Source organism: Lactuca serriola, chromosome 6 (assembly GCF_051521515.1).
Source record: "Lactuca serriola cultivar US96UC23 chromosome 6, Lser_US96UC23_V15, whole genome shotgun sequence".
Lineage (NCBI taxonomy): Eukaryota > Viridiplantae > Streptophyta > Magnoliopsida > Asterales > Asteraceae > Lactuca > Lactuca serriola.
The window spans coordinates 76,766,578-76,779,350 of NC_136413.1; the positions used below are offsets into that span (position 1 = coordinate 76,766,578).

At 37.9% G+C, this 12,773-nt stretch overlaps 1 protein-coding gene across 1 annotated transcript; it reads left to right on the plus strand.

Moving 5' to 3' along the window:
* The first annotated feature begins 481 nt into the window (after positions 1-481).
* On the plus strand, positions 482-10,807 carry LOC145059920 (uncharacterized). Its single transcript, XM_079007680.1, has 3 exons — positions 482-533; positions 578-1,866; positions 10,187-10,807. The coding sequence occupies exons 1-3, from the start codon at positions 482-484 to the stop codon at positions 10,805-10,807; spliced, it is 1,962 nt and encodes a 653-aa protein (XP_078863806.1).
* The last annotated feature ends 1,966 nt before the right edge of the window (positions 10,808-12,773 follow it).

Genomic DNA, 12,773 nt, shown 5'->3' on the forward strand with positions numbered 1-12,773 from the left:
AAATTTACTGCCATTGAGGATAAGCTGATAACGATCAATGCAAAATAGTTATATAATAATTGCATAACAAAAGTAACTAGTATAGACAATGGAAACACCTTAAACCTTAAGTGGTGACATCGTTTTCTTCTTTTTTCCCTATTTCTTCTCCAAACCTTGGAATAACCCTGCAACAGCAAATAAGAAGTAAAGAACAGATATAACTGAAATTTAATAATTGCATTCAAATGCTAATCTGAAAAAATAACAAGAGAGTGGCAAGCTAGCAAACCCATCACCTGAGCCTTTAGGGGCTATATGGTGGAAGGTTGCAGAACAGGGATGACTCACATTCTAGGATAGTAAAGGTTATCAACCGTAGATATCTAGTTGGGCTTTTGGGGGAAAATATACAAAATATGGCAGATTAAAAGAGGGAATCAACTGATTGGTAAAAGATTGCCATATGAGATTATGTTTTCGGAGGTTTTAATATGTAACTATGGTAGAGTATGAAAGACACAATGCAGACATTGATAGGGTAGTTACTGGATGTATAGAATTAAACGTTCATGTGATGAATATTTGGCATGTTTAGGTGGTTTTCTTAAAGTTGCAGAGGAAAATCGGGTGAATAAAGGAGAAAGCTACATATGGTGTCCTTGTGTAGATTGTCAGAACTGTCGTATGTACACTGATTCTGCCGAAGTACAAGAACATTTAATAATTTGTGGGTTTATGAGAGATTCTATATGTTGGTCACGACACAGGGAGACATTAGTTAATCATAATGAGGTTGTTTCAGAGTTTAATGATGATAACAATGATTCAAACAATGACAAGTATGATGAATTATCTGGAATGTTACATGATTGGGAGGACAATGTCGCTGAAAAGGATTATGAACATTTTCAAAAATTATTTCACGACTCAGAAAAACCATTGTATACCGGGTGTATGAAGTATACCAAACTATTTGTTGTTTTGAAACTATTTAACCTAAAAGCAAACAATGGTTGGAGTGATACAAGTTTCACAAATCTTCTAAAGCTTTTGAATGATATGCTTCCTCAATATAACGAGTTACCTATTTCAACATATCAAGCAAAAAAACTAATGTGTCCAATGGGAATGGAAATCGAAAGAATACATGCATGTCCAAAAGACTGTATGTTATATAGAAACCAGTATGCAGATCTAGATAAGTGTATCACATGCGGTACATCACGGTATAAGCAGAATAATCATACAGAACAAACCACCGATGTGAAAAAGAAAGGTCCACCTGCTAAAGTATTGTGGTATTTGCCTATTGTGCCTAAATTAAAGCGGTTGTTTGCAAATGCCAAAGATGCAAAATTAATACGATGGCATTACGATCGTAAAATTGACGAAAATATAAGACATGTGGCTGATTCCCCTCAATGGAGAAATATTAATTCCAGTTTTAAAGAATTTGGTCGAGAGATTAGAAATATTCGGTTCGGACTTAGTTTTGATGGAATTAATCCATTTGGAAGCCTAAGTAGTCGTCATATTACATGGCCGGTTCTTCTTTGTATATACAATCTCCCACCATGGTTATGCATGAAAAGAAGATACATCATGATGTCATTACTAATTCAAGGTCCAAAACAGCCAGGAAATGATATCGATGTTTATTTAGCTCCATTAATTGAGGACATAAAAAAATTATGGAGTCCGGGTGTCGAAGTGTATGATGCATATAGTGGGGAAAATTTCCAGTTTCGGGCCATGATTTATTGCACCATAAATGATTTTCCAGCATATGGGAATTTGTTTGGATATAGCACAAAAGGAGCAAATGCATGCCCAATTTGTGAAGATGACACACAGTCGTTATGGTTGTCAAATTGCAAGAAAAATGTATATATGGATCATCGAAGATATCTTCCAAAAAATCACCCATATCGCAAGGAAAAAAAAGGTGTTCAATGGTAAAACTGAGGAGAGGACGACAAGGAAACCATTACAAGGAGAGACTGTATTTTCTCGTGTTGAAAATCTAAACGTTACATTCGGAAAATTCAAAGGTAATGGTAAAGGAAAACGTAAACGTAAACGTACAGGTACAAATCCTCCCAAAGTTATTTGGAAGAAAAGATCTATATTTTGGGAGTTACCATACTGGAAGCACTTGCAGGTTCGCCATTGTCTTGACGTTATGCATATTGAAAAAGAATGTTTGTGAAAGCTTGATAGCCTTATTGTTGAACATCAAGGGAAAGTCAAAAGATAGAATTAATGTTCGAGAAGACATGGTTGAAATGGGAATTCGCCCCGAGCTTGCTCCTATTAGGAATCCTGGAAAGCGTACGTATCTGCCAGTAGCTTGTTATTGATGGGTTTTAGCCATAAGAACTTTCCTATGTGCGCATGCAAAACCCTAATGCTTGGATCTAGGCTTTCTAATTAAACATGCTTTGAATCCAAGACTTCTAATGACTATTTAGGTTAAATCACAACATTGAAACAGATCTAGAATCATACCTTTGAATTCCTTGTTGACCTTGTTGTCTTGGAGCTTCTAGAGTCACAATTGTCACTCCTCTAATGGCTTACAAACACCAAAAGCAAAAAGGATGATTTGGGAGAGAGGAGAGGGAAGGAATTCGACCAGAGGTTCTCTACTTTAGGTAAAGTGTCGAATTCCCTAACCCATAGGGTCTATTTATACTTGTAGACTCCTTAAGGGTTACAGTTTAAACCCTATTGGATAATCTTCTCTTAAGGCTATCCAAATCCATTCCTTAGATAAGCAATAGACGATTTGAGCTATCCTTTAGCTCCAAGAATTCGTCCAATCCATATCTATATGGATTTACAGTCTAAAGTTTAACTATCAAACAATTGACAGTTTATACCCTCTTATTTAATTAATCTCTTTAAGTCACCAAATTAATTCCAATTAATTCTATGACTTATATTAATCAAATAACAATATATTATTCTCATAATATACTAATAATATATACTCTCTCTTAATACATCATCCTATCAAGTTGCTATGGTGAAGGCAACCCAAAAGGACCATGCACAACCGGGTCAAATACTTGCCTAATATAGTTGCAGCCTTAGACACTATTCCAACAGTCTCCCACTTGGATAAGTCTAGTAACTATATGCACAAGTACAATTTGGTTTGCAATCGTAGCTCTCAAAGACGCTGTCAAACTCTGATCTAATCAATTTTGTCCTTTAGATAAGGGATCTTACAGTCCTCTGTTAGATATCATGCTGACAGTCCTATGGAATGGTTAGTCAAGCATTTAGGTTTCTCGATCTCTGATTTATTCGACATAGAACTTAATCGAACACATCAATTCAGTTCTGACCGGGCCCGGCACATAAGTCAAATCAAATCATCGAGCGGCCGAGATATCACTTTTACCTTCTTAGATAAAAGTTACAGATAAACTTCGACTTATATGCATTTACTTATTCATTAACCAACTATACACAACAATGCGTTTTATAACACCGAGTTACTGATGCGTTTTCGCATTATCAATGTACAATCAATTAACAAATAACTAACCATATATCTAGGTTTTAAGACTATATGATATTATCGTCTTGCGATCACCCTTTTATATCATATTCCATCAGGTGATTCCAGCAAGCGCGGGTTTGTTCCAATGTTCAAAACCAGTTCATAAGCACTCATAAATGTTGCAGCAACCCTTTGCTATGTCTAACACCATTTAGACAATCTACACACCAATTTATGACAATCTTCATTCATATCTACTTCCAACATATGAACGATTGTGGACAATTTGAACAATTCGATTATTCCTAATAAACTCAATTATTCTAGAAGTCAAAACATGCAAAGTGAAACAATAGTTAATTAACATAAGATAGTAACATTACTCACAAATAAAACTCCTTTATTTAATCATCAAATGTTAATTACATTTATCTATTACATGTTTCTAATACTATCTAATCTATGCTAATATCATCCTTCAGCCCAATGCTCCTAGCATGCAGCAAGTGCTTAACCTTACTCAGTCCCTTCGTAAGCGGATCTGCTGGGTTATCTTCTGATGATATCCTCTTCACTACGAGTTGTCCTTCTTCTACACGATTTCTAATGAAGTGGTATTTTCTGTCGATATGTCGTGATCTACCATGATCCCTCAGTTCCTTTGTCAAGGCAACCGCTCCTTCATTATCACAGAAAATCTCCATGGGCTCCTTTATGGCAGGTACAACTCCAAGATCACCGATGAAGTTCTTTAGTCATATTGCCTCCTTCGACGCTTCGCTCGCTGCAATGTACTCTGATTCGCACGTTGAATCAGCTACGGTTTCCTGCTTGGAACTCTTCCATGTCACTGCTCCACCATTCAGGGTAAAGACCCAGCCCGACTGCGAACGGTAGTTGTCCCTGTCGGTTTGAAAACTGGCGTCACTATACCCTCGCACGTTTAAGTCATCACTCCCTCCGAGGACTAAGAACCATTCCTTCGTCCTCCGAAGGTACTTAAGAATATTCTTCACCGCAATCCAATGTGCTCTGCCAGGATTCCCTTGATATCTACTAACCATGCTCAAAGCAAAGGCTACATCAGGGCGAGTACAAGTCATAGCGTACATGATTGAGCCAATTGCGGAAGCGTATGGTACTCGGCTCATTTCTGCTATCTCAGCTTCGGTACTCGGACTTTGAGTCTTACTCAACTTGGCATTACTTTGTATTGGTAATTCTCCCTTCTTCGAGTTCTCCATACTAAAACGTTTTAGTACCTTCTCTAAGTAAGTGTTCTGACTAAGTCCTATTAGTCTCTTACTTCTCTCTCTTACTATCCTTATTCCCAAAATGTAAGAAGCCTCTCCGAGGTCCTTCATAGCGAAGCACTTCCCGAGCCAGGACTTAACCTCTTGCAGCGTCGGGACGTCGTTTCCTATGAGTAATATGTCATCGACATATAGAACGAGAAAGCTTACTATACTCCCACTGTTTTTGACATATACACATGATTCATGTTCGCTTCGTACAAATCCAAACTCTTTGACTTTCTCATCGAAACAAAGATTCCATCTGCGAGATGCTTGCTTAAGTCCATAAATGGACTTCTCAAGCTTACACACTCTATTCGGATGCTTCGGATCCACAAACCCCTCTGGCTGAGCCATGTAAACATCCTCAGCCAACTTTCCGTTAAGGAAAGCGGTCTTGACATCCATTTGCCAAATCTCATAGTCATGAAATGCGGCAATAGCTAGCATCACTCAAATAGATTTTATCTTCGCAACTGATGAGAAGGTCTCATCATAGTCAACTCCGGGAGTTTGAGTAAAGCCCTTCGCAACCAATCGTGCCTTATACGTGTGTACTTTTCCATCCACGTCGGTCTTCTTCTTGAAGATCCATTTGCACCCAACGGTCTTGCGTCCGGGCACATAATCAACCAAATTCCAAACTTGGTTATCATACATGGATTGGATCTCACTGTCCATTGCCTCTTTCCATTTCGCAGACTCCGGGCCTGCCATGGCTTCCTTATAGCTATTAGGTTCATCAAGGTTTACTAGTGTACTATCACTAATATACGTGTCCCCTTCGGTAGTAATATGAAAACAATATAACTGGGGTTGAAACCTAACTCTTTCGGAACGTCTAAGAGGTAACGATACGTCAATCGGTTCAACCGGAGTTTCCTCCTCGGGTTGAGTGCCAGCGGTAGAGGTTCCTTCATCTATCGACTCTTGAATCTCTTCAAGATCGATTTGCCTCCCACTGTCTCCTTGGCCTATGAGTTCTTGCTCTTGAAAAACTCCTCTCCTTGCAACGAAGACTACATTGTCCTTCGGTCTATAGAAGAGATATCCAAAGGATTTCTGCGGGTAGCCGATGAAAATACATCGCTCACTTCTAGGTTCGAGCTTGTCGTGAGTATCTCATCTTACGAAAGCCTCGCAACCCCAAACCTTGATATGTGCTAACGAGGGAGCTTTCCCTGTCCACATCTCGTGAGGTGTTTTGGCAACCTTCTTAGTAGGGACTCGGTTAAGGATATGGGCAACAGTCTCTAAGGCATACCCCTAAAAAGAGATTGATAGTGAAGCACGACTCATCATAGAGCGAACCATATCCAATAGGGTTCGATTATGCCTTTCTGCCACACCATACAATTGTGGTGTCCTAGGTGGCGTCAATTGTGAAACTATTCCACACTCCTTGAGATAATTGTGGAATTCAAGACTTAGGTACTCTCCTCCTCGATCGGATCGAAGCATCTTGATCTTCCTGCCCAATTGATTCTCCACTTCATTCTTGAACTCTTTGAACTTTTCAAAGGTTTCTGACTTTTGCTTGATTAAATAGATATACCCATATCTACTATAATCATCGGTGAAAGTCACGTAGAAGCGGTTTCCATCCTTCGTGGTTGATCTAAACGGTCCACATACATCGGTATGTATTAGGTCCAATAGACCCTCACCCCTTTCGCAAGAACCAGCGAAGGGTGACTTAGTCATCTTTCCAAGCAAACAAGACTCGCATGTGTCATCTTCCCTAAGGTCGAATGACTCCAACACTCCATCCTTTTGGAGTTGGGCTATGCGTTTCTTGTTGACATGTCCAAGACGACAATGCCACAAGGATGCTTTATCCATACTAGTGGAAGAATCTATGTTCAACACATCATTTCCTAGGTTATCAACAATCATAACAGTTTCATAAATTCCATTACATGGTATAGCTTCAAAGTAAAAGACACCATTTAGATAAGCTAAAATAGAACCATTCTCATTATTAAAAGAAAATCTAAAACCTTGTCTAAACAAACCATGAAAATAAATGATGTTTCTAGCCATTTCTGGCGAATAGCAACAATTGTTCAAATATAAAGATAAACTATTCCTAAGCACTAAAGAATACACTCCAATCTTGGTCACATGCGACGATCTTCTGTTCCCCATGATTAGATTTATTCTTCCTTGCTCCACATCCCTACTTCTTCTTAGTCCCTACACATTAGAACAAATGTGATAACCGCAACCGGTATCAAGAACCCAAGAATTAGCATGATTAGAATCGTTAGATTTAATTGTGTATATACCTGCGAAAGATGGCTTGATATTTCCTTCCTTGATGGCTTGTAGGTACTCTGGGCAGCTTCTCTTCCAATGTCCTATCTTTTGGCAGTGGTGGCACTCTGCCTCCTTCGGGTTAGGGCAGGGCTTAGCGGGATCAACTTTGGTCCCACTAGAAGAGGCACCATCTCGGGCTTTAACCTTGCGATAGTTCTTAGACGAAGCTTTCCTCTTCTTTCCCTTTCCTTGACCAATAGCCAAGATAGGAGCAGCGGGTGGATTGGGAGTTGGCGCAATAGACTTGTCTTTGAAGTTGCTCTCAGCGACCCTCAAGAGACCTTAGTGTTTGCTTAGGGTGACCTCCTCTTTGTTCATGTGATAGGTCATCCTAAATTGATTGTACATCGGAGGCAAAGAGTGAAGCACCATGTCGATTGCCAAGTCTTCCCCAAAGTCAACATTTAACTTGCGAAGGCGGTCGACATACCTTTGCATCTTTTGCAAGTGCACGGTAAGAGATTCTCCATGACCCATCTTAGCGGAAATCATGTTAGTGAAAATCTCATAACGCTCTTGTCTCGCATTTTGGTGGTATCTCTCCAATAAGTCTTGATGCATCTCGTACGGGTACATGTCCTCGTAGGACTTTTGGAATTCGGAGTTCATGGTGGCAATCATGATGCAATGTACCTTCATTGCATTTCGCTCATGAGTTTCAAAAGCGGTGATTTCAGCCGGAGTAGTGATTTCAGGGTTGATTTTCTCGAGCTTCTCATCGAGGACATACTCCTTATCCTCATAGCGAGCAATGGTGCGAATGTATCTTATCCATTCGCTAAAGTTCGTTCCATCGAAGGTGACCTTTTGGCAAAGGCTCATCAACGTGAAAAAACTAGCAGCAGCGTTGTTTGCGTTCGACATCTACAAAAGGAAAAAAGGACAAAGATAGATTAGAATAAGAATCCCTAATTATCACCCAATAAGAAAAATTAGGGCTAGGATCCAACAATAACATTTACATACTAGAAAAGGGATGCCGTAATCTAACATGCAAATAAATTGAAGGTAAGTGAATGACGATTCACTAATTCTCCATCACAAAAACTTAAACTATTAGTCCTAAGTGTATTGAAAATTCCTAGGTTCGGATGAGATTCATTGAAACTATTCAATGACATGTTTAATCTCGATATGCCCCTCTTGTTTGTGACTGGGATACCGAGGATCACAAAGCGGGTGTGAATTACCATGCAAATTCACATGGTGCCTTCATTGTAACGATCACCTATTCGATGTGCCGGTAAACCACACACGCTCCATCGAACTATGATAAACAATGAATCACCCTTTGCCACCTTTGCTTAGAACCAATTAGTGTGCCGGTAAACCACACACGCTCCACTAACTTCTTAGCAAGGGTGCAAAGTGTAATTTCATGGGATTGCATCAATTCACTTTTCCTAAAGTAACTAAGATTGGGAAATTTTAAAAAAAATGTGTAGTTACTTTGTATTACTTATTATACTTTTAATGAGAGGATGAGGTTGCCCTATCCTACCCGTTCGGCTAACGACCTTCCACCGATCAAGCAAGCGGTGGGTGTGAGTGTACACCCATTAAGCGCCATTTTATAGGCCGCAACCTTATACCCACCTTATAGATCGGCTTCGTGAATGAGGCCTACTAACGGTAGGACTAGCATTTTAGTTATACATATATATATTATTCTTGTAATATTATATTAGTATAGGGTTGTATTTTAAACCTTTCAAAATCTAGGGTTTGAAATTTAAGTTGTCTAAATTAAAACTTTTAATCACAAAATATAAATTTCAAAACTTGAGGACAAGTTTTAAACATTTAAAACATGGAGGATCAAATAACAAATAATTTCAATTAACAATTAATTTTCTAATTATATATATTTAATTTATTCAAGATTTCTTTGAAGATAATTACCAAAATAATCAAAATAATTAATTAATTATCATATAAGGAAATTAAATATTTTATTAGTTGATAAATATCTTTAATTAGATCAAGATTATAGTCATATATATCAAAAAATTGGATTAGGGTTGATCTAATATGATTAAGGAAAGTTTCCATAAGATAATTATGAAGAAATCCCGAATCTGGCCATTCCTGACGCTTGGACTCGCCGAGTGCATAAAGGGACTCGCCGAGTCAAGCCAACTCGCCGAGTCCACTTTGGAACTCGCCGAGTCCATGACTCAGAAACCAAAAAAAAATCGAATTTTGCAGTTTAGTTACAGACAATCAAGCAACAATTTAATGAAAACCAAGCTAGGCTCTGATACCACTGATGGGTTTTAGCCATAAGAACTTTCCTATGTGCGCATGCAAAACTCTAATGCTTGGATCTTGGCTTTCTAATTAAACATGCTTTGAATCCAAGACTTCTAATGACTATTTAGGTTAAATCACAACATTGAAACAGATCTAGAATCATACCTTTGAATTCCTTGTTGACCTTGTTGTCTTGGAGCTTCTAGAGTCACAATTGTCACTCCTCTAATGGCTTACAAACACCAAAAGCAAAAAGGATGATTTGGGAGAGAGGAGAGGGAAGGAATTCGACCAGAGGTTCTCTACTTTAGGTAAAGTGTCGAATTCCCTCACCCATAGGGTCTATATATACTTGTAGACTCCTTAAGGGTTACAGTTTAAACCCTATTGGATAATCTTCTCTTAAGGCTATCCAAATCCATTCCTTAGATAAGCAATGGACGATTTGAGCTATCCTTTAGCTCCTAGAATTCGTCCAATCCATATCTATATGGATTTACAGTCTAAAGTTTAACTATCAAACAATTGACAGTTTATACCCTCTTATTTAATTAATCTCTTTAAGTCACCAAATTAATTCCAATTAATTCTATGACTTATATTAATCAAATAACAATATATTATTCTCATAATATACTAATAATATATACTCTCTCTTAATACATCATCCTATCAAGTTGCTATGGTGAAGGCAACCCAAAAGGACCATGCACAACCGGGTCAAATACTTGTCTAATATAGTTGCAGCTTTAGACACTATTCCAACAGTTATACCATATCAAAGGATGAGAAAACAAAATTTTTTAAGTGCTTACATGGTGTAAAGGTTCCATCAGGCTATTCTGCTAACATTAAGAAGTTAGTGTCAATGAAAGAACTAAAACTATTTGGTATGAAGTCCCATGATTGTCATGTTTTAATGGCACATATGATTCCCATTGCAATTTATGGAATACTACCAGACCGCATTCGACACACAATCACAAAGCTATGCTTGTTTTTCAACATGATTCATTCTAAAGTTATTGATCCCGAGGTATTAGATTCATGGGAAAGTGATATTATCTTGACATTATGCCAACTCGAGATGTATTTCCCACCTTCATTTTTTGATGTCATGGTTCATCTAACATCTCATATTGTTAGAGAGATAAAGTATTGTGGGCCAGTATTCTTACGATACATGTATCCATTTGAGAGATATATGGGCGTCTTAAAAGGGTATGTAAGGAATAGACATCGACCAGAGGGTAGTATTGTTGAAGGATACGCAACAGAGGAGATAATTGAATATTGCACTGACTATATACAAGGTGTTGATAGTATTGGCATTCCAAAATCTCGACACGAGGGTAGACTTGTAGGGAGTGGGACAATTGGATTAAAAAGATCATTCCAAATCGAGAAGACTTACAACTTGCACATTTTACAGTCCGACAACATATGACAATCATTGCTCCATATATAAATGAGCACAAAAGAACACTAGAATTGTCAAATCGTGGTAGGAGCAATAGATGGTTGGTTAACGAACATAACAAAACGTTCTCACAATGGTTAAAAGATAAAATAAGAGCAAGTTATGGCATCGATAGTGTGGATCAAGCTGTAGTACATCTAGAGAATGGTCCTGATGATCTTGTAGCAACGTACCAAGGATACGACATTAATGGTTATGCATTTTACACTAATCAACAAGATGTAAAATGTACGCTTCAAAATAGTGGTGTAACAGTAATAGCCTCAATTGAAGTATATGGAGATAGTCATGATACAAGGGTGAGGATCGCCAAAGAATCATACTATGGCGTCATTCAGGAAATATGGGAATTGAAATATGATTCCATCATTATACCTATGTTAAAATGCAAATGGGTTGACAACTAACGAGGTGTTAAAGTTGAAAATGACGGTTTTACAGTTGTTGACCTTACCACGAACGGATATGTATCAGAACCATTCATCCTAGCTAAACAAGCTACCCATGTATTCTATGTTTAGGACCCTAAGGAATCGGGAAAGCACATCGTCATGAATAGCAAACGACATATACTTGGTGTTGATGATGTTGTGGACGAGGAAGAGTACGATCAGTTTGATGAACTACCCCCATTTTCTATCAGCATTGCGTCTTCAAATGATGATGTCGATGACACCACTTAGTTATGGTCAGATCACAATGAAGGAATATGGATATCATAACCCACATCTGGGGCAAAATGAACAGGATTTGGGTGAGGTCTCAGACAAAGACAAGACAAATATATGATTGATGATGAGACGTGTCATTATTTAATATGTTTTAGTGTCATTTGAATTTTAACTATTTATGTTTGTATTAATGTTTTAGTTTGAACATGTTTTCATGAATGTTTTTAATTTTCATTTGGATGTTTAGGACTTAAGTTTCTAAAATTCGGATATGTTTGCATCAAGAATTTATTCATGTTTAATTATCAATTTTATTTATGGAATCTGACCCACGAACCCAAATTTGGCCCACAAACCTATGAATCCAAATCTCACCCACTGAGTGAATGGAGGAAATGAGAAGGCTTACGATACTGAATGGTACCTATCAGAAGATATCGTAAGAGTGATATCATGCCTTTAGAACACGCGGACCAACCCGCTATTACTCGACAAATAGGGCGGCCAACTCGTCGAGTAGACCCAAAAACCAAAAAGATTCATACATAAATCAATACCTGAGAATCGGGGCGTTACAGGTGGTTGTCGCGTTGTGGTGATGGTAGCAGTGGAGGTTGGTGGTGGTGATGGTGTTGGTGGTGGTAGTAGCGGCTGGTGGCAGTGGTAGCAGTGGTGGCAGTGTTGGTGGTGGTCATGAGTGATGGTAGTCACGATGTTGGTGGTGGCTGTGGCAGTTGTGGTAGTGGTGGTGGGTGATGGTGGTGGTGGTGGTGGTGTTTAGCATGTCACTATAAAATATGGTGCACCATTGTTTCTTATTTTTATACAATTAAGAAAGCTAGTGAAAGACTATTTTGGAGATTACTTGTTCTCGAATTAAGGTCTATTGGTTCTAACCCTAGGGATTGAATCTCATATCTATCACCCACATACTTTGGAAAATAAAACAAGTTATTCGATAAGAAACATGAATATGATTGTAAAATTGCATTAATCTAGTATAACCTAATTATATTTTAAAAACTCACTACATTATCCGGCCCGGTTTGTTTTTTTTAGTTAAAAATTTCATCCTTAATCTGAATTATATTATTACACTGATCATCAAAATGAAATTCGTCAACCTGTTGGGTATCCTAAGTTTCGCAAGATTCGTTAATTAACTTCAACATGTCGTAAGTTATAAAATTATACTATAGTTAAAAGTTCTTATAAATAATGCATCTTTGAGAAAATATTTATAAGATTGAAATGAAATATGT